This window comes from Gopherus evgoodei, chromosome 1 (genome assembly GCF_007399415.2).
Source record: "Gopherus evgoodei ecotype Sinaloan lineage chromosome 1, rGopEvg1_v1.p, whole genome shotgun sequence".
Lineage (NCBI taxonomy): Eukaryota > Metazoa > Chordata > Testudines > Testudinidae > Gopherus > Gopherus evgoodei.
In genome coordinates, this window is record NC_044322.1 from 260,571,027 (window position 1) to 260,594,011 (window position 22,985).

The window sequence follows — 22,985 nt, forward strand, 5'->3', positions numbered from 1 at the left end:
ATTATTAATGTTCAAGGTCAGAAGAGACCATCTAGTCAGAACTCCAGTATAACACAGGCCATAGAACTTCCTTAAATTAATTCATAGTCCAGATCTTTTAGAGAAACAGCCACTGTTAAATTTAAAATGGTTAGTGATGGAGACTCTACTATGACCCTTGATAGATTACCCACTGTTTAAAAATGTACACACTTCCAGGCTTTGTCTAGGTCCAACGTCCAGCTATTAGAGTGTTGTACCTTTCTCTGCTGGGCTGAACAGCCCATTACTATATTTGTTCCCCAGGCAGAGACTGTAATCAAGTCATCCCTAAGTCATATCTATTTTACTTACAGTGAGTTCCTTAAGTCTGTTTTATAGGCCTTTAATCATTTGCTTGACTCTTTAAACCCTCTCCAACGATCAACATCCTTCTTGAATTGTAGGCACCAGAATTGGACACTGTATTCCAGCAATGGTTGCACCAGTGTTAAATATAGAGGTAAAATAGACTCTCTATTCCCCTGTTTATGGAGCCAGCATCACATTAGCTCTTTTGGCTACAGTGTTGCACTGAGAATTCATGGATACTCAGCTGACTGTTCATCACCAACCCCAAATCATTTTCAGAGTCTGTTTCCTAGGATTAAGTTCCCCATCATGTAAGTATGTTCTTTGTTCCTAGATGTACACACTTATATGCAGCTGTATTGAAACAATTAGTGTTTGTGGCCAGGCCCCTGCCCTGTGTTTGCCATTTGGTCACGTGGTTGCAAAACACAACCTGTCTCAGGAGGGAGGCTATGCTGGAAGGCAAAGACAGCACTATACAGGCACAAAATAGAGAACCTGGGCTCTGGGCATTTAGTCTGTCCTTTCCTCAGGGCATTCTGAGAATTGCAGCTGCAGGGAACCTGCCAGCTCCCAGTCCCTTCCCCTGCCAGTGTCTTCTAGTTGCAAGCTATGCTCTGTCAGGTCCAGCAGCCCCTGTGGTGGCCACCAGCCCATTTCTGTGGAGGAAAAGGAGATTCTATGCAAAAAAAAGTTAATTTCTGCCCAAATTCTGCATGTGCAGTTGCACTGCTGAGGCAAGGAGTACTTCCCTCATATCATGATGCGTCAGCTCAAGGTTGTATTCCCATAGTGGGGCCAGGATCCACTGGCAATGTAATAGTAGTTTACTCATCTGTAACACCTAAGTGTCAGTCTCCTCTCTCCACTTTGAGATGGACCATGAGAGGGATAAGAGGTGAAGTAACTCCCCCAGGGAGTCAGCAGCTCTGTGCCGGAGGCAGTATTAGAAACCAGGACTCCTGCCTGAGCCCAGTGTTCCATCAACTAAACCCTAGCCTATCCCTTTGATAAACACTGCATTTACATAGGAAAAAGAATACCCCCATACACACTAACTATTAAAATAATTCTAAATTGTTGCTGTTATGAAGAATGTGGCCATTAGCCTCAGTCTACCTAGACTCTGGCAGCCTAATGGAGGCTTCAGTTTTCCACAGTAATGAAATGCAGGTGTTTTGAAAAGATGAATGATTTTTGGAATTTTTAAAAACCACTGTAGTTTTCAGAGAGCCAGCATCCAAATACACCACACCTATGTGGTCCTGATCTGGAAAGCTTCCCCCTTCACCCAGGTCCTGTATGGAACCCTATTTTGTATTTGCTATTCTAATTAGTTTCTCTACAAATTTCCAGTCTTAGAGAAATAGCCATTAGTGGAAGATGTATTTAAAAAAAAAATAAGTGGGGAGACCTAGCTTTGTGGCAGTATCCCTGCTTGCTGATGGAAAGCTGCCAGTTTCTCTCTCTCCTAATGGAAAAATTGCAGCCAGCTCTAGTTCTGAGAACAGTGTAAGGGCCAGAGCAAGCACCTGAAAGCTGCCTCCTGAGGGCAAGGTGTGAGGTAGGTGAAATGTGCCTTTGTCAGTCTCAGTGATGGGGGGTATTTGTTCCTCTAGGAAGGGCTGTTGATTAGTATGTACATGCTGTAAGCCACATTGTCATGGCAAAAACCATATTCCACTCATGAAGGAGAAACACCCTCACCATTTAGTCCAACTGTAACAACACCATCCCAACTTGCCCAACCCCAGTTAATCCAAGAGGGGACTAGGACCCAGGTATTTTAGTGGCTATCATGTGGCACAGGACTAATACTGAGAATAGTGAAGAGGCTTCATCTTGTTTCAGGGGTTAAGGAGAAATCTATTTATTGAATCAGAGGAAAGACCATGCGCACAACAGTTTTTCCAAATGCATCCTGTAGAAAGCATGTAGCTTATATGCTCTTCAACAGTGATTATTTATACCTCCTCTTTCCAGCAATGGCATTAAGAAGCAATCAACATAAGGCAGCTCAACTGCAACTGCCAAAAGGTTTCTTTTTCTCTCCTCCCCTGAGCCAGCTTTGAATGTCTTCATTTCATTTGCTAAAAAAAAATGGAAAGATACAAAAGGATAAAAATTCAGAGTCAAACTGAAAGAACTGGGGCTTATGGACCAGGAGCAGGTTCTGCTCTCAGATACATTTGTGTGTCCAAAAATCCTGCCTTGTATCTGCAAGACTCAGAGCAATCTCAAAATAGCATATAAGATTAGAATTAGATGCAGAGGCTGGATATCTTCAGCCTGTCTCTCTTTCAAATAACGTTGAAGTGGCTTTTAAAATTGCTCTTGAAATATAGCTGCCTGTAGTGCCCTACCACTACAAAGCAGATTTGGAAGGCACAATGTAGACATTGCCACCCAAAAACTTAACTCTTGGGCTTAAATGTCTTTGTGTTAAAGAATACAGACATTTGTGTACTTACAGTCTTGGTTGTTATATGGCCCCCTATTCCCTGCTATCAGGGAGTGAGGGCCAATGCATTCATTAGTCCAGATTCTGCAGCCATGAGTAACAGAAGTAATCCCTTTGCATACGTGATTACTCCTATTACCATCGAAGTTACACGTGCATAAGCATTACCGTCCTCCCTGCTGAACCTGAATGCTGTGGCCCTAATCTGAGTAATTTTGCATAGTTGATTATTCCACTTAACTTCCATGGGACTAATCCTTTGTGAACAGCATAACTGATAGCAGAATCAGGGCCATTATCTGCAAGAAGGATGTCTACAGAAACTTCAGCAGTGATATTACCTCACAAGAATGCAGCCCAGTATCAAGGAAGAGAGTCCACTCCATTAAACAGTCATTTAAACTCCCTTTTATCTAGAAGGTCAAGTCAATTACAGATAGATCAAAGCTTTTCTCTTACATGTAATTCAATTTATTGGAGTGTTTTTGTTTGATTATTGCAATATCAACCATTTGAGAGTTTAAAGCATATGCTAGCCTTCTGCACAGGGCTGGCTTTTACCCACGGAGGCAGATTAAACAAACAACCTTAAGTCCTTGTCTGAAACTGAGGATTTTTTGAGATGGTGGTGGTATTATGCCAACAGAAAAACCCCTTCAGGTGGCATGAACTATGGCAACAATGCTCTGGCAGCCTAGCTATGCCAGTACAGCTATAATGGCACTGCATTTGTAGCAGAGACAAGGGCTTAGCTAGAGCAGTCTAATCTCTGTGTGTAAAGACACTTATTTTGGTTTGCATGATTTATATGGATTTGGGAGAGAGTGATGATTTTAGGAAGCTCAAAACTGATTTAGTTAAGTCAGTATCATTTTCTCATGTGGACGAAGCTGTAGCTGTGTCAGAAATGAGCTATTACAAACCTGGAGTGCCCTTCCTTTGGTCTCTATGGGCAGAGTGAAGGCAGAGATGGCACACACCGCGCACATGCCTGAGAAAAGGCACAGGGCCCCGAGGAATGAAGCACTCATGAGAACCTACAAACAAACAATTCAAGCATCAGCTTGATGCTGCAGTACAAGATTAGTGTAAGGGAGCATGTTAGGCATCAAGACCTGAAATTGACAAGAGCCTAAAAGATTCAATGATAGCCAAGAAAACAGGCTGTTCCAACAGCTTCCAAAAAGTGCAACACATGCTAACCAGTTACATTCTGTACAGAGAGCTTTATACAGGTCAGGAGCAGCTTGCCAGTCCAGAAACATGAGCCATAGGCTATCCAAAAATTCCCAAAAGCTACACAATACATTTTGTATATTCTTTATGTAACTGATAAATATATACAGCTTTAAGGACAAATTATGATTTGCTATAAATGTCACAGTCCACTCGTAGCGAAACACAAAGTTTAACTAACATGGTGCTGCATGAGGCTCATGTGTTGGGATAGTGAACAGTACCTCAGGAAGCTGCCTTGTTACCATGACAATTTACCGAGTGTAGGAGTCATTTTATCAGAATTGCTGTGGTAACCACTTCTTGGAGAGGCCACAGCTGGGGAATGATAGCAGTTGAGGCCAGGCTCAAGGGGGGTTGCGGGGGCAGGGTTGGGGGCCTGTGCATCTATACCAAGAGCTGTTGTCAACTCCCAGGCCTGCCTCATCTCCACCCCCGCGTTGTAGCCGGAGTAGCAGCAGCAGCAGCTCCAGCTCCCAAGTAAGTCGTCCTGCTGCTAGTACATTAAATTATACAGTGAGGGGAATCTACCCATTTTGTGATTTGTGTCTCATCTGTCAAGGTCATGAGTCACCACTGATGCAAGTCTATTGTTGGCAATGACCACACAACTAATCCTAGTCTCCACATCAATATCAAAGACCCAATGTCTTGGTAAAAACAAAGGTCAGTACATACATGTGTGTACATGCACCCATGAGCTTCCAGAAGATCTGTGATTGCAGCTGAGGGCAACACTGGGCATAGAGTTTACCAAAAACCAGAACTGTGCCCACAAAAACAAAGGCCAGTGCTGAAAGCTCTTCCAAGGTAGCTGAAGAAATACCAGCCTAGGGCTTTTTTTTTTCTTTCTTTTCATTCCCCATCACTTGACACCCACCACCTCATACCGGGATGATAACAGGAAAAGCATCTTACTTGTGCTATAAATGGTGCCACCATAGCTCCAATCCGACATAGTGAACCACTTGTCCCCATTCCCAGAGCTCGCATTGTGGTAGGGTAAACCTATAGCAGGACAAAGAGGGCTCAGTGCGGTACCAAAAAGAACTATGGCATGCCACTGGTTCATGGATGCTCACTGCACAAGAAAGGACAGCTGTAGGGGGAGATTTTCAAAGGGCAGTAAGGCTCCCAACTCTCTCTCTCTCCCCCCTGTTGAATCAGTTTAGGATAGTCCAGTAGTTCTCAACCCGTGGCCCATGAGCCACTTGCAGCCCATGTGAGAGTATTGGATGCAGCTCACAATGGTAAATAGGTTGAGAACCACCGGGTTAGTCCAGTTAAAGCTGGAGCGGACACTAAATCCCTTAGTCTTAGAGGTGGCTGCTCAAGGTCAGGGTTGCAGAACAGTGATCTAGGGGATGCTTGCATGGTCATGCTCCATCTCTGGTGGAAAGGGAAAAGTAGTGTCTGGGGCTTTCAATCCTTAGGCAAGACCTAAGTTCACTCCTGTGTTAGACAAAAAGCAACCTAAGAAGAACCTCCAAGACTCCAAGGATTATGCTTTTTGCCACGCCTAAGCCCTGTTTCAACAAAGCACATAAGCATATGTTAAAGCATAACGTGGCAGGGGCTGTGTAGTTTATTATCTGTTAGAAATATGTTTATGGAAGGACCAAAAGGGGTTTCATTCTCACTAAACCACTTCAAGAGAAGGATTCCCCAACTGCTTTCCTTCTGCGAGGGGAGCAGTCTCAAGAAGCATTTTCCAGGCAGTGGGTGAGCTTCAGTGTCCTTTTCTGTTAAACGCTCTCAGCTTAGTGGTTTTTGACACATCCAATAATGGACTCCACAATTCTAAACCACCAAAAGGTTAATATATGTGTATGCACTGCAGGTTCATTTTTACGAGCATAATTGTGATATACAGAATTATTAATGGTACAGAGATAGTAAAACGGACTCCTAGATAATCATATAGTTACAGGAACTGCCTATTCTCAGGAATTTTTCCATGTTACTCAGCTGTGGCAAATGTGCTTTTATTCATTTAATACACTCCATAAGAACAGCCATACTGGATCAGATCAGTAGTTCATCTAGCCCAGTATCCTGTCTTCTGACAGAGGCCGATGCAAGGTGCTTCAGAGGAAATGAACAAAACAGGTAATTCCCATTGCCCATTCCCAGCTTCTTGCAAGAGCAGCTTAATGAGGAACTTTCAGAAGGACCTACCTCTGCTGTGTAAATGTAGATGGTGTTGAAGTTTGCTGCTACCAAGGCACGCAGCATAAAGAGAAAACCGATCAGACCCGTACTAGGGAGAATGGGGTGGAGAATATGGAACCAGCATCAGTGAACAGTTATTAAACACAGGCAAAGCAAATGGTTACTCACTGCACTAAGGAACTTGCCTCCAAAATAAGAATATAATAAAAGACATAAGTAAATGACAAAGGTAACCTTTATCCATTCAATTGGCAAGGAAAGGTGGATGATTCACATTGAGGGATTTTCTTCTCGAGGAAATGCTTGGAAAATGCACTGACCAAGCTTACAAGCCAAGGGAGAGAGGACATCTATATTCATTATAGCATGTCAGGTTGCATCTGCTAGAGTTAAGACTGGGTTCTAACTTGCAGTCATATCCCTCTTTCTCAGTTGCTTATCAGCTGTCACAAATTCTGTGCTTGGTCTCAGCCCAAAGGTGAAGACTTGAGCATAATTGTTGCAGGTGTTTGATTTATCGGACCACTGGAAAAGTACTTTACCCAGATACTCCAATTGGAATGTTGCATTCAAGTAACTATTGCATAGATTTGGCTAGAAACTTTGAATTTGGCTTGATTTCTAAATTTCCCTGCCATCCATGCAAGAAGCCAAGTCTGAAGAAAATTATACTAGTCAGGGCCGCTGGAACAATTTTAATAGTGGGGGTGCTGAGAGCCGTTGAACCAAACTGTAAACCCTGTATATAATGGAAACCACTTCAAGCCAGGGCATGCAGCACCACTAGTTCTAGCACCTGTGATACTAGCAGTTTTAAAGTCCCCATCTCATACATGAACATAAAATTTCCCTATGCCGTTTTTCAGGCACCAGTAAAGCAGACCATTAGCTACTGTGCTTCAGGGCAGTCCCTCACAGCTGAAAGGTCAGTTTAATGGAACCTTTAAGCTGAAGGGTCATTTCAGAGCCCTACCTGCAGTCCTGGTCCACTTCAAAAAATTGTCAAGCTCTGCCAGCTTCATGGGGGGAGCCTGTAAATCCCTTAACTCAGTATTTAGTGAATATAGTCAAACGGTGCTAATTCATCCTGATTAGGGGAGACGCACACAAACCCCATGATGGATTATTCGTCTAAGGCAGAGGTGGGAAAACTATAGCCTGCGGGCCACATCCAGCCCTCAGGACCGTCCTGCTTGGCCCTTGAGCTCCTGGCCGGGGATACTAGCCCCCAGCCCTTTCTCTGCTGCTCCTCCCCCACAGCCCAGCTCACCATGCTGCCAGCGCTCTGGGCAGCGGGCCTGCAAGCTCCTGCCAGGCAGCGCAGCTGCGAGAGCTGCTGGTGCCCTAGACTGCATGGTTGCATGACCAGCTCCAGCCGGGCTGCATGGCTGCCAGTCGTGGTGCTCTGAGCACCATGGTAAGAGGGTGGGGAGCAGAGGGGGTTGGATAAGGGGCAGAGGATCCCAGGAGTCAGGGGACAGGGAGCAGGGGGGGTTGGATGGGCGTAGGGTCCTAGGGGCAATAGGGGGGGGTCCCAGGAGGGGGCGGTCAGGGGATAAAGAGCAGGGAGGGTTGGATAGGTGGGGAGTTCTGAGGGGGGCAGTCAGGCGGCTGGAATTGGGGGCGGGCGGATAAGGGGAGGGGCCAGGCTGTTTGGGGAGGCACAACCTTCCCTACCTGGCCCTCTATACAGTTTGGCAGCCCAGATGTGGTCCTCAGGCCAATAATTTTGCCCACTGCTGTTCTAAGGGGATGTCTACACAGCAAAGAAAAACCTGCAGCTGGCCCATGCCAACCAGCTTGGGCTCATGGACTCAGGCTGGAGCCTGGGCTCTGAGACCCTCCCACCTCACAGAGTCCTAGAGCCTGGACTCCAGCTGAAGCCTGGAAGTCTACACCATAATGAAAAAGCCCTGTAATCCGAGGCAGCTGACTCGGGCCAGCCATGGGTTTTTCTGTTCTCTGTAGAGACCTACCCTATTTTCTTAAGTAAGCAAACAATGACAAAAAATATGAGGTCTGTACCACAAAATGTACTTTGTTTACTTATCTCGATGTGTGTTTTAGCTGTAATTATTTATAGCATGCTAGTAAATGTCCTGTCATATATTTTGTGAAATCCCCGTAGTCTCAGTAATACAAGACCTTACTACAGCTTCTGCTATTTCATTTTTTGCCAGGAGGTGACAGGAAACTGCAGGAGATTTTTTTTTGAGAGAGAGAGAGAGCGAGAGCAAATTATCAGAACTGCTGATTAGCAAATTGAGAATTTAAAAGGTCCTGACATCTGCCTATTGTATTACAAACCACCACAATAGTACTAGCATACCGATCAAATACACTACCTTGTAGTGCAGATATTAAGGAAGAGAAAAAAAAGTGCAGTGCATCCCATTGTTATAGACAAGCTCAGTCGTCTTCCTAGGAAATTGATGCTTAGAATGTTTAAGGGATTTACTGGAAAACAAAAGAAAACATAAATGTCAGACTTCAGGGTTAAATTATCTAATGATGTCTAAGCCCATGTTTAGCTGTCATCATTTCTTAACACTATAAACCAGGAATTCCATCCCACTGTTCCCAGTAGAAAAATTTCACCCTCCAATACCCAAACACCATGATCTTCCTCTTGCTTATTTTTCCTTTTTTTTATGTCTGGAGTTTCCGAACCGGCCTCACTTGAGCCACTTTAGTTCCCTCTATAGACTCTCACTACTATTGTGTCACAACTACAGTGGTGTCACACTAGCATTATGTACTTGATCACTTCTTATGCTGGGAGGAAAGGTGGGGTCATGTGGTTAAGCATTGCATTTGAACTCTAAATGCCTGGGTTCTATCCCCTACTCTCCTCAAGACTTCTCGTATGAGTCAGGCAAGTCACTCAGGGCTCCAAGATGCTAAGCAATGTGGCCCCAGTCCAGCAAAACACATTGTTAACTTCTAGCCTAAGCATGTGTTTATGCCATTTGTTGGACTGAGGTCAGAGAGTTTGGCACCTTACAAGATCAAACTTTTAATCGCTTTTTATCTCATTGCCCTAGATGTAAATGCAGATAAAGCTTACCTCATGGGGGTGCCATGAAGCTAAATCCAGTAATGTTTGTCAAGTACTTAGAGCACCTTAGATGGAAGGTGCTATGGAAACATGCGATCACGTGATACTGTTACCACCTAATACTGAAGCAGAGGAGATATACCAGGAAACATGTTGGTTTGTGTTACTATGGATGCATTGTGTACTTTCTGCTGTATTCTATTCTACCCTACTGTGAGCAGGTCTCTGCTGCACAGTACAGGGTGCTGGTACTGAAATAATACCCTTTCTAAACTAAAGCACACCTTTGCTGCGTTCAGTTGCCTACATATCAGTGACTGACTGCAATTCTTGCTAGCATATGGGTTTCCAGAAGTCACTGTTCTAGTTGTCTGAAAATTTGCCTTCAAGCCAATCCTGGCTCTCTGGTTACTTAGAACCTGATCTTCAAAGGTGTTTAGCTGCCTAGCCTTCACTGATTTCAGTGCAAGATAGGCACCTAAGTATCTTTGAGGATCTGGACTTTACTGTTCAGGTAGTTTCCTATGGTCATTTAAAAAAAAAAAGTCATTATCCTCTGCATAGGGGCTATTTGGCTTTGCCAGTTAAATTTTCACAACTGTCCTTAAAAATGAATTAATCATGTAGGGTGAAATTCCTCCCTGTGACGCCAGCACAAAGCATATGCAGCTACAGCAGAATCTCAGAGTTATGAGCACCAGAGTTATGAACTGACCGGTCAACCACACACCTCATTTGGAATCGGAAGTATGCAATCAGGCAGCAGAGACCTTCCCTCCCACCCCGAAACTCCCAAAAAAGCAAATACAGTACAGTACTGTATTAAATGTAAACTACTAAAAGAATAAAGGGAAAATTTAAAAAAACAACTTGACAAGGCAAGGAAACTATCAGGGTTTGTTTCATTTAAATTAAGATGATTAAAAGCAGCATTTTTCTTCTGCATAGTAAAGTTTCAAAGCTGTATTAAGTCAATGTTCAGGTGTAAACTTTTGAAAGAACAACCATAATGTTTTGTTCAGAGTTACAATCAATCTCCATTTCCAAGGTGTTTGTAACTCTGAGGTTCTACTGAAAATCTCACTGAAGTAGTGCATTACCCTTGGCTGGCTCTGTGCACAGGGTGAATTTCACCCAAACCCTACATAGTGTTTTGTGCACGTGCATGTAAATCTGCCGAGTTAAACACATTGCATAACAGATTAAATAGACAAATTGGAGATGCTTCTGTTACATGCAATCTCTCCAATTGTGCTGATGATCATGATCCGGTAATCCGAAGGGGCAAATAAGCGACAGTGACATGGGCTGCGGCTTTCCTCTGAATCATCCCCCAACTCCTTCGCTGCTGCTGCTGTCTGCAAACTACAGACCATGTCACGCTCCAGTAACTCAGCGCTGGCCAGGATGACGCCATAATAAGCAAAAGATATTCCAAGCCTGGGAGAAAGAAAACCAACACTGACAAGCAGAAAATAATCGCAGGCTCATGGAACCATAGAGGAGTAAAACTCAGCAGATATTAAATGCCCAAGGACAATTACAAAGCAAGACAGGTAAACAACAGTTAATGTTTGGAAATCTTAAGTCCAGGGAAACCCCAGCAGTTATTTGTGCAACTAGTAGCAAACTGGTTGTCACAAACGTATTACACAATTGAAGCTACCATATAGGTGCTCCTCTTTATTAAAAGAAAAAGCCCAGTTCTTAACTGGACTGTTATACTATTATTATATATTTGTAACATGGTAGCACCTAGAAGTCCCTGTCATGAACCAAGAGCCCATTGTGCTAGGTACTGTACAAACAGATATGAAAAGACAGTTCCTGTCCAAAGAAGCTTACAGTCCAAATAATGCTGATATCTGTGTGTGTCAGTTTTCCCATCCGTAAAATGGGTATAAATCTATCTCACAGGGTGAAATTCACCTTGGTACAGAAAGCCAGCATGAGGTCAATGTTTCACTTATACCCTCTTTTGAGAACTTAAGAAGTAGAACTTAAGAAGTACATAGGCTTTTGTTCATACTTTCTGCATGGGGTGAAATTACCACCACTGAATATGAGCTTATTTCATGTTAAGGCCACAGAATAGCATACTGCTCAGCTTGAGGAAGTGTGGCAGCACTGGGCCCATAGCGTTCTTAAAATTCTTTGATGCAGGGCTCTATATACTGTAGTTTACAAGCTTTCATTTAAAATGTAAAGCCAAGATCCTGATCCCTTGTGGCCATTAAAATTCCCATGATATTTTTCATATGAACAGGAGGGTTAATCCTGAAGCCCTGGCCAAATACCAGTCTGTATAATTACATTCTCTCTCCTTGCCATTTCAGTTAAGGCAATTTTCCCCCACTTGTATTGTGAAGTATTGCGGTGCACTGCTAAACAGCTGCCATGTTCTATACCAGAGGTGGGTGCATGGTGGGTGGAAGTTATCATTTTATGTTTCTTACCTGCCTTATAATATTTGCCAAATATTTGAGACTCATTGATGAAAGGAGCCATGGTACTATATACAGACTGCGGGAGTGGGCCCTAAAAATGTGTAGCAATACATGTTTGTGCAGGGACATTTTTGAAACATTCACTCCTGGGGGAATCTGTCCATTCAATATTTAAAAGAAATCCCTGATGCTTCTTTTACTAACGCCTAGGACCATCAGAGCTTCATTCTCCATTCTGTGCAGTGACTTTTAAAATCAATTTTAGGCACCGTCTGATTGAGGAAGCTCATATAGTGTCATGCTTCTCTGTCATGAGCAGAATATTAATGATGACAGCCTCATTGCAACATCATCAACTAATTCGGCATGTCCCACATCATAAACAAGCTAAGAAGTGATTTTCATTCTCCCCCACCCCCACCCGCCCCCAGCAGTTGAAGAATTACAAGCTATCAAAAGACCTGCATACTGAATGCAGGGAGAATGCTAAGTACACAGAGGACGGGAGCCTATAAGATGATTTATACGTGTGGAAAACTGTATTTTACAAAAATAGAAAAATCATACAAGATTCAGGGACTGATATACAAAGATTCTGGGTTGCTGAACTTTCACACACCCATTATCTGCACATTACAATTCTAGTTTGCAGTGGTGTCATAGCTGCATTGATCCCAGGATCTGAGAGAGACAGGGTGGATGAGGTACTATCTTTTATTTGACCAACTCCTGTTGATTTGAACTACACAGAAGTTGGTCCAATAAAAGATATGACCTCACCCACCTTGTCTTATTATAATTCTAGACAATGGTGCCAGTAAAATATATATTGATCTACATGATGCCCACTTATGAGACTTCACATGATATTCATCTTCTGTTCACATTTAATTTTCCAAAGCCAATGGACTCAATAAGAGCTAACAACATTCTGTCTGAAACCTATTTCACTGGTACTCTGGCTGTGCTACCGAGGCAGCTGGTGGAGCACCAGTTCTCATTTTGGGAAAGACCAGGATGAGGAAGCAATCTTAAAACCAGTTCAGATGTTTCCTCCTGTTCCAGCTATACTGGATGTCTCTGTAGGTCACTCAGAGTTTGATCCAACTCGCTTGCGAGTCAGTGGGAGACTTTTAATCAGGCTCCTATCCCCGTTCAAATGAAAGAATTATGCTATAAACGATAACCAAAACCAAATAACATATTTACCATATGATCCATATTTGCAAAGTGGTTCGTAAGTATTTGGAGTCCAATAGATCCCTGAATCTACCTCTTCTTTCCTGCAAATTATTTAATAGAAAACACAAGATTAGAAAAGTATCTTTTCTCTATGGACTAATTTTCTGGTGCTGCCATGTATTTCTACACACTAATATGTTTGCTGAGCTGAAAGGCAGACATGTAACACTTCAGCTGCACACAGATAAATTTGGGGTTTAAAGAGTACCAAAAGGGAAAGGCTGTGGAGAGAATGTGTGGGGAAGTTGCTATGATCCTGTAAGTCCATGTGCAGCCACACTGACTTCCATAGGGCTCTGAATGTTCCCAGGCTCTACTTGCATGGAAGAACTTGCTGGATTCTGGCCTAAGCTGGTAAAGGTGCTGGTTACTTATTTGTTTCTTGTTTGAGTACTGTGGTCTGAACTGACAGCAGTTACCACTTGTGTTGTTCCATTTTATGTAACAAGACATAAATGCAGTAATGAGAAACAGAGTCAGAAATCAGAGGCTGTATGCTTGCTTTTGTATTATGCGCCTAACCAGTTGTCAAACATTGGTCTAGCAGATATGAAAGCAAAGATATGTAGTAACAGTTAGAGGATTGGTATGTCTAAGGCAAGATTCTCGCTGCCCTGAATGTGAAGAGAGTCAATTAATCATCACTTGTCTGGGGCGAGGGGGAAAGAGTTCACATGAATTCGAGTTTATTTTTTTTCCTCTTTGTTTAACATGGCAGTGTGCATAACTTTAACAAAAACATCCCAGAGCCAGTGAGATCTCTCTACAGAAATTCTACAAAGTGTATAGAGAAGGCCTTTCTCATTTAATCCTAACAAATGCCAATTCAATAGTTCCACATTACATGAGTTGCCAAGACCAACGCTAAGTGCCTGTGGGAATAGATAAGCAGCAAAGAGGTCTAGAAGAGGGACCCCTCCGAGCTGGATGATGCTGTTGAAGATTCCCTTCATTCAGGTCTAAGTTCCTTAGATCTAACTGCGGCCTCTTCAGCCACTCACACCATGATGTTCCCTTTCTGTTGATATGCAGGGCCTGAGTCATATGTAACCAATAATGACTTCTCCAGTGCTCCAGCACCTCCAAGTGCTCCAGCTCCATTCTCCCACATCTGCCACTGCCAGAGTGTTGCTGGTCATGACTAGTGCATGCTTGTCTTGCAGTTCTGTCTGGAAGGGAAGGAGCATAAGCCTAGTTTCCCACAGTTCATGCAGTTTATGATTCTTTCTCACTATTGGTCTGTCTGTTCTCCCTGAGTCTGTTTCTATGGGCCCCCCACTGCAGGAGTTGGACTGCATACCTGGAGCAGCAAGCCATGCTCTGTCCAGCTCTGGCACAAGGAGGGAGAGGAGGAATCTTTGTAGCTCTTCATCTGGAAATGTGCCACCTGGAGAATTTCCACACTTGATACTAGCATGTCCTGGAGCTGTATGAGGAACCTTACTGAAACCAGGGTGCAGTTGTCAATCGTTCAGTCAGGCCAACAACCTGCAATTGTCTCATGTCAAAGATGAAGGCCTTCTCTTTGGGTGGGCTAGCATCTCTCTGAGGTGCTGTGGTCTCTGACTCAGAACCAGATGATTCTTCTCCATGGTCACTGATAAGCTATGCTCTTGCAGGCAGGTGATGGTTGTTTCTGTGTCATTTATCTCAAAAAGGAGTTTGGATGAACAGCTCTTCCAGGAAGGGAGAGCATGAATTTCCTGCACCAAGAGAGCTGCTGCCAAATCTCTCAGCAACTCGGACAAGACTGCTAAGGGATCTCACCACACCAAAGGGGGAGCTCTCTACTGGAGCCCTTTTTTATGGTAGCAAAAGCAAACGTTCTCCCAGCATTATGTTCATATGAATGAGAAGAAGAATATAGTAAACAAGCCCATTAAAATGAAAGGGCTAAGAGTACTCTCTTTTCAATAGAGAAATGATAGCCTCTATCGTGGCATTCAATATTCCTTTGGAATGATGCTAGATATAGTAGAAAAGCTTACAACATGAAAAGCTTAAGCAAGATAGCCCCATCTCCTAGAATCCCAGTAACCCCGTGTCTTGTGCCCCAGGACCTATCCAATCCCCCTTTAGCATGATGAGAGAAGATACTTTAACTCTCACATGAACAGGCTCCACCAAGATCCCTTCTGGCATTACTGAGCGGTTTATCTTGGCAATCCTCTCCAGTGTTGCAATGGCGGCTTTGTTATTTCCAGTAGATACATTGTACCGAGCAGACTCTGGAATGAACTTCAAATACAGGTTGGTTAGGAACAGGTTTTACAGCTTTAGGCAGCAAGAAAGAGCTTTACTTAAGTGTCGGGACAATACACAGACCCAATAGTTATTGGATTTCTCCCTTCTTTTTGCTGTTTCCCATCTGCATGGTTCAGTTTTCCAATTCACTGAGAATGCACATTTGTAAATATTAAGCCAGACCCTTAGCTGGTGTAAATTGGTGTAACTCCATCAACTTCAGTGGAGCTATGTTGTTTTACCCAACCTGACGATTTGGTCCAGTATATAAACAGTGCTAGATAAGTGCTCTGAATAACAGCAATTCCTTGCACATATTCAGTGAGCTCTCAGAGAACCAACGTAACTATTGAACTCTGTTATACAGCATTCTGGGACAGCCAAGCAATAGAAAGAAAATGTCTTGTTTAAAACTGTGGGGAAACCAAACAAAACAGTGAAATAAAAATAATAATTAAACAAAACCTAACTCGAATCTGACATTGTAAGTTGAGACTAACAACAAACCACTTCCTCTTAATAAAAACTTCCCAGACTTCAGACAGATTTTGGGTTCATTTCAAGGAATGGACAGAATTGGGGGGCATTAGTTTAACCAGACTCTTTCACTCATCCCTTGTATTGATCACAAAATAAGTAGAACTGGGTCACCATTACAGAAAGAAGTGCTTGAATTTTTAAAGGCATTTGCTTGGCCATGCTTGTGCCTCTTGTTTTGTTATTTCCATTAACAAATCATGCAGCACAGTTTTACTAGAAGAGATGTTCAGAGAAGTCAAATTTCAAGATACAGGTATTTAGAGAGCCTCGTTTATATTTGCAAGCATAATTATTTATTTCAGGCCATATCAACACTGCAGTCGAAGTTGTGATTGCAGCTTGGCTAGGCATAATATAGGCCTAAATATAGCAGTGAAGATGCAGGAGCACAGGCTTTAGCATGGATTTGGAAAGTGAATCCATGTTCCAGGGGACCAGGCAGTTTTGTACGGCATGCCTTCACTGCTATTTTTAGCTGTGCTAAATCAATTAAAACTAGAGCGATGATGTCTACCTAAGCTGCAAATCACATTTTTGACTACAGTGTTTACACATCCTTAGACATGCTCAGGCACTCATACGATCAGGGAATGGATTTTAATGTCTATGTGATTTATCTGACCAATCATAGCTAATCAACATAGCTCAAAGAGCGATATTCACAGACAATTGTTCACATCAGTCCAGAGAGAGAAAATACGCTCTGCCCTGAATAAATATGAAAATTAAAGGTTAACTTTGTTGGGTACATTGTTTGTTGTGAATTATTCACTTAGTTCTACAAAATGGTAAGAGTTACAAGGATGGGGTATATATAGCGATGACAGCAACAAATTCCTAAATTTGCCAGTGTATGAATTGCAAGCTTTTATGTAATCTAATCCAATCTAATCTCATCTATCTTCTCTTCCCCACCACCACAATATCAGAACAGTGATGCCCTAGTCTTGGGATGCTATGAAGAAGCAGCCAATCTGTAGAAAGAGACTGTCTCCTGCAGGTCCCTGATTGCTGGTGGCTGGTGGGGGCTCTTCAAAGTTTGTCTCCATGGGAGGGCTGCTGTGGGTTATGGTGAAACAGGACCACTGGGGCAGGCTACCAAGTTCTGATGTCTATGTCTCTGATGGCAAAATATACCTAGAGATTCCAGACGTAGTGTGTTCTTTTGTGGGGAGGAAGTGGTGTTCTCACCTTAAATGCCAGGATGAGAATGATGCCTGGAATAGAGGCGATTCTGATCAGCCAGCGCCAGCCTATGGTCGGGTTAACCACTGATGCCAATCCAATAATTAATAAGGAGCCTGCCAACCAAAAGACCTTTCAAATGGAAAGTGAGCGGTTACAATAAAGGAGACAATAGCTATTGTTTGCATATTTTAACCCCTGGCGGTCTCATTCTTGTCTCAGCAACCTTCCCTATTCGCACCATAAAATGCAGTAGAGATTTGACCAAGACACAGTCAGGGGAGTTGAATTTTTGGAGAGAGCTGGGCCAAAGTTTTGGTGTGACTGGGCCCAGGATGGTTTCAGTTAGCTGTGGTTAACACAGAAAGCCATGTGTGGCAAATGAAACCCTTTAATCTGCTTCCCTGGTATTCATGAGCCTTTTAATTTGCTTCATTATTCATATGAATGAGCTTTTTTTTTTCCTTATAAAAAGGTTTGTGGAAGGCAATAGTGCTAGGAACACTAGTGCAAATAGTGAGCCATACTTTCCACTGATTTTACACCAGGGGAGAATCTGGCCCAATACCTGCAAGCATGTGTGTCCTTGAAGTTCTCTTGTAGCCGTTAGGAAAAATGCTTTATTTACTTACACAAATAAGGTAAGCGACAACAAACAGCAAACAAATTCATAAAAGCCACAACCTGCCCCTTGAGTAATCTGGAGGCAAGGGAAAATAAATAGTAAATAATCATCAAAGGATTTCTCCTGCTTAAAAATCTTAGGCGAGAACAGAAACAATGGCTTAAGTGATCAAGCCAATGGCTCAAACAGAGAATAATGAAAAGCAAATACTCCTTGCTGCAAGGCCATGAATAAGCCAAAGGCCAATCTATGTTTGCACAGCTCTTAGTTGACAGGGGTGCTGGAAGGAGGAGGGGGGCCAGGGCCCTTTCACTTTCTGAAAGTGGACAGGCCTGCCAGGGTGGACCCTACCCCCATCCCCTCCTCTTCCCCCAAGGCCCCATCCCCTGTCCAGGCCAGCATGGAGCCCGGCCGGGGAGGGGAGTTTGGGCAGTTACAGGAGCCACGTGTGTGGATTCTCCATCTGCCCGTGGTGAGGGGGGGGCTGAGAGCAGCCCCTGGTCCATGTCCTCGCCCCCCCCAGGCTCCCCACCTGGCCCAGGACAGGTGGAAGCTGAGGTTCTGTGACTCCATGCTGGCTCCCCACGCGGCTCTCCCTGACCCAGCTCCAGCCAGGGGGGCTCAGAGTCCCAGCCTGGTGTGGGCAGGGAGCTGCAGCCCCTCCATCTGCCATGGGAGGAGGGCCTGAGGGGTGGGGACACAGCCAGGGACTACTCTCAGCACCCCCTCAGCCCACTGGGCAGGTGGAAGGACCCAGGATCTCCAGAGCTGCCCACATAGATCTTATCATGGCTAGGCTGCAGCTCCGAGCCCGAGCCCCCTGGCCAGAGCCAGGTCAGGAAGAGCCCACACAGGCAGCTGTGGGGAGCCGGGTCCCTCCAGCTGCCCTGGCCAGGATGCCTGGGGGATGAGAACATGGGCAGGGGGGCACGGGTTCTACAGCCCCACTCCATCTTCTGGTGGGGTAAGGGGTGGGGCCTCCAGGGGGAGAGGAGGGGAAGTGGCTGGCCTCAGGGGCTCTGGGGCCCTCACTTTTCAGAAGGATCTGGCACCCCCTGCTGGTTGAGCCATTGGACAAATTCCTGTGTATACCTTTGCAGCTAATTCCAGAAACCCATGGGAAAAGTGCTAAATTCACTGGCCAAATCATTCACAAGAAATAATTCAAGCAGCTCCAGATTTAATCAGCCCTTGCTAGGTAGTACAACCTGTCCCAGTGCACCTCAGTCCTAACTCGGAACAATCTATATTCCTCCATTCCTGGCCACCCGCACAGTTCCCTTAATGGAGCTAAGACCTGACCTACGGCACCTTTAGCTTGTCCAGCTCTGAGCCAAATGCCCATTCCTGGACAGAAACTGCCCATCATGCCACATGAGATGATGAGTTTTTGATGTGCAAAAATTGAGGACTCACATGGGACCACCTAATGAATCTCTTATTATGCCCTAACTCAAATTAGGAATTCATCTGCAAAGGTATATGGCGCATGTGCTGATTTATTTGTCCTGGGCCAGCCCCAGTTTGAGTACTGAAAATTGCTTCCAGACAGACGGAGTCCAGTCTACTGGCGTGGAGCACATTTCTGTTTCAATTTTTAGCTGCTGTATGTGCTATTATCTTGAAATGAGATTGAGCGACTGACCCAGCTCCTGACTGACAGCCTGTCAGGGGTGATACTGTTAGAACAGGCAATGGACGCATTTATCAACATGGCAACCAAAAGGCTGGATGTCAACTGTCAATCAATGTCTCAATGCCATGTACAGAGCAGCCAATTATCAGAAAAGAAATTGCTTTTCTTCTGCACATCCGTGCACATGTTTAATAAGGCAGTGTTCACTGTGACACACGCTGAGAATGAGATGCCCTCACTGCGTGTAATACATATTCAGATATAGTGGACCACATTAAAACTGGCTAGAATTCTGCTTTCTGAGCCAGACACAGGAAATCTGGAACTCTGGGCTGTAATGAATTTTATCTTACCTGCGATAAGGGCAACATATACCCTCGGTATTTTGTAGGCAAGAATTCAGTTTTTATGATAAGTCTGAAAAAAAAATGCAGAGAGTGAGATTTTGCATGCAGCTGAAATGCCAGCTCAGTCAATCTTAGACTCCACTGTCAGTCAATAGAATTATAGTAGCTCTTTCACTGCTAGCAATTGAAAATCGTGTGCCGAACAAGTAAATGTGCATAGCATTTGTGAGCATGACTCATTGCATTCATAGAGCCAGATCCTCAGTTGAAGTAAATGGGTGTAACTCAACTGACTTCACTGGAACTGTGTCCATTTACAGCTGATGAGGGTTTGACCCTAAGCTTGTAATTCAGTGAAGAGGCCCTGATCCTTTGACAGAGCGTGTCGTCTCCTCCATATCAGCGATCCTGTAATGTTACTGCTCCTGCAGCAAAGATTGCTGCCAAATATCAACCCAGTTTAACATGACATGCTGCACAAATATCTGCCCACAGGGACAAGGAGGCTATGTAATGTCAATCCAGTAGTACACTTGAGGACATAATCTCAGGATACAAGAATCTGAGTGCTGGCACTTTGCATCATTCACACCTCTAAGGGAAGGATCTGTGGGGCTGTTTGAACTCCATGTTTAAATGCTATGTACTCTGTGTGATGTGAAGTTAAAGAAAGGCTGGTTTTGGTTAGGTATCCCAAGGGGCTTCTCTCTTTCCCTGCCTATACCCAGAGCCTGGAGATGAGTCAAAACCTTTCACATTGTATTGAAGCCGCTTTGCAATTCGTCAATCTGTTCACTACCCGGCCAGCAGTGTCCCTGGTTGAGAATAGCTACCTCTGCAGGGCACTGTTTCTTTCCCAAGGTCCAAGTGCCCTGCAGCCTAGCACTACCAGAGAGAGATGGGGGAAAAAGGGAGGGAGGGAGAGGGGAAATGACAAATTGTTTCCATGTTGCAGGGTTTGAAATGAAATAGCTTTTCCATAAAATCTTTAGTGAATTTTTTTTTCAAAAAATTTTGAATTTTCAATATTTTTAATTTACATTCCTTCCCTTCTTTCCTTTTTTTCCCTTTTGCCACTGAGTGCGGAAAAAGGAATAATGTGTGTGTGGGAAGGGGTTCTTCACTTTTTTTTCTTCCCACCATAACTTTTAGGAAAAAAAAATAATTGGAGCTATACCAATCTCCTAGAACTGGAAGGGACCTTGAAAGGTCATTGAGTCTAACCCCTGCCTTCACTAGCAGAACCAAGTACTGATTTTGCCCTAGATCCCTAAGTGGCCCCCTCAAGGACTGAACTCACAAGAATGGGTTCAGCAGGCCAATGCTCAAACCACTGAGCTATCCCTCCCCCCTTTGAAAAAGTCACAGAGTTTTATTTTTCCTTTTGCCACTCTTACTTTTCCAGAATTGAATATGTTGCAGAAAGTTCCAGTGGGAGAAAATGGAGGGAGAAAAAAACCCAAACCAAACCAAACCAAGCCGGAAAAAGTGATGGGAAAAAAACCCGCCATACATCATTCAGCTATTACATTCAGTGGTGAAAAAGGATGGGGAAGGGGAAGAAAAAAACCCCAAAATCTGAAATTTTAAATTTTTGAAAATGTTTCAGTTTTTGAAAAACCCAACCAAATAAGAATTTCAATTTGAAATCAAATGTTTTGCTTTATTTCAAAATTTCCTGTCAAAACAATTAAAGCAATAATCAAAAATTACATTATCCTATGAAAATTTTCATTTTTGACAAAACTTCATTTTTTAGTGGGAAAATGGTTGGGCTGAAAAAATATTGACCAGCTCCGCTTCCAACCCCTGCCTGGGAACTGGGAGTGAATCCAGGCTTCCAACAACAGAACACACCACAACAGGTGACCTGGACAGCTCTTGTCTTTAGCTTTTTTATTTGCATTGACTCCCATGTGTTTAATTCTTGTAGAATTCATGCGCCTTTAATCTCACTTTCCATGCTGAGATTTTCAGGAAGGAAAGCACAGGGTGGGTATCTAATATCCATTTAGTGGGGAAAGACTGAAATATGTAAAGTCTCTCTCTCTCGCTCTCAGGTTTTACACCGCATCTCATCTGAGCGCCTTCCACAAAAAAGAATAGCAACAGCAAATTCCACTGTGGATTTCATGTAATCTCTAGTACTTCTACCTTTTCTGAGTAAAAACTGTACTTGCGGTAGAGGTTTTGTTTACATTTTTAGGATTTAGTTAGTTTCCCCTCTTTTTCTTCTTTTGTTGTTCTTGGTTGGTTGGGGGTTAGGAGTAGAAGGGCTGTCAGTGTTGTGAGTGTCAGTGTTACAGCGTAAAGGCTTTTTTTGAAGAGGAAGTGCTGAAAGTGTTCTCTACAACACAGACTATGTAACACTTAATGTTGCGGTTTCCAAGTAGGCACTGCATTTACATTTCAATACAAAGGTACTACGCTCGTAAAACATTCCATTATCAAAACAGAATTGTGTTGATTTTTTTTTTGTTTACTGCAAAGTAACATGTGCACATTTATTACCTGTTTATTTGTCCCTTATCTAATGGGTTTAATAAGCCATGAGAGAGACAAGATGGGTGAGACAATCTCTTTTCTTGGGCCTGATAGACGTGAGAAAAGTTAAGGCTACATTACAGAGCTTACAGCGGTCCAGCTGTAGTGCACATGCTCTATGCCAACAGAAGAAGGCGGCTAACCCGTTGACTTAATTACTCCGGCCCCCATGAGCAGTGCTAGCTATGAGGGAGAAGCTCTTATGCTGACGGAGCACTGTCCACACCGGCACTTAGGTCAGAGTAACTTACATCACTCACGGGGGATAGCTTATTCTCACTTAAACTGTAGTGTAGCCATAACCAAAGTCCTGAGGAAGAGCTTTGTGTAGCTCAAAAACTTGTCTCTCTCACCACCAGTAGTTAGTCCAAAAAAAGGAATTATCTCACCCACCTTATCTCTCTAATATTCTGGCACTGACACAGCTACAATTACTCCACATATACCATTTGATAAGCCATTGTCATTCATTTAGTGTAAACTAGCTGCCCCGCTCTAATCTAGATTGTTTAGAACTTTGGGAATGTAACTTAAAGCTATGTTCAGAAGGGTTCCTTGAAATTCTGGTAAAGTGGATGGGGGAATTTTCCCTCATTTCCCCTTTATTCTCAGCCCTCTCAAGAAGTCCCTGGTTGACTGTCTACTCCTCATGATTGCCCTTGCCTGCCTGAGGTGAAATAAACTGCTTCCACATCACTCCATGGGCTAAATACAGGGGGAAATGGGGGAAATTCTATCTCCTGATATATACAGGAAGTCAGATTTGATGATGTAATGGTCCCTTCTGGCCTTAAACTTTATGAAGCATCCAGCCTCTACTAGCCCCAGGATGCTGTGGATTGAACTCGTAATCTGCAGAGCACTACAGTTTAATAGAACTGTGTTATCACTTTTAACAGACTGAGTCTAATAAAATTA

The 22,985-nt window shown here is 43.5% G+C and overlaps 1 protein-coding gene across 2 annotated transcripts in view; it reads right to left on the reverse strand.

Moving 5' to 3' along the window:
• Positions 1 to 2,184: 2,184 nt before the first annotated feature.
• Positions 2,185 to 22,985, reverse strand: part of SVOPL (SVOP like) — a 30,025-nt gene continuing 9,224 nt past the window's right edge. For both annotated transcript variants that reach the window (XM_030544232.1, XM_030544236.1), the window contains 10 exons: positions 19,530 to 19,593; positions 16,922 to 17,047; positions 15,056 to 15,184; positions 12,914 to 12,987; positions 10,492 to 10,697; positions 8,545 to 8,656; positions 6,206 to 6,287; positions 4,946 to 5,035; positions 3,715 to 3,828; positions 2,185 to 2,420 (listed from right to left, as the gene is read on the reverse strand). In XM_030544232.1, coding sequence (XP_030400092.1) covers positions 2,409 to 2,420; positions 3,715 to 3,828; positions 4,946 to 5,035; positions 6,206 to 6,287; positions 8,545 to 8,656; positions 10,492 to 10,697; positions 12,914 to 12,987; positions 15,056 to 15,184; positions 16,922 to 17,047; positions 19,530 to 19,593 — 1,009 coding nt within the window. In that variant the 3' untranslated portion in view covers positions 2,185 to 2,408. The remainder of the gene's footprint in view (positions 2,421 to 3,714; positions 3,829 to 4,945; positions 5,036 to 6,205; positions 6,288 to 8,544; positions 8,657 to 10,491; positions 10,698 to 12,913; positions 12,988 to 15,055; positions 15,185 to 16,921; positions 17,048 to 19,529; positions 19,594 to 22,985) is intronic.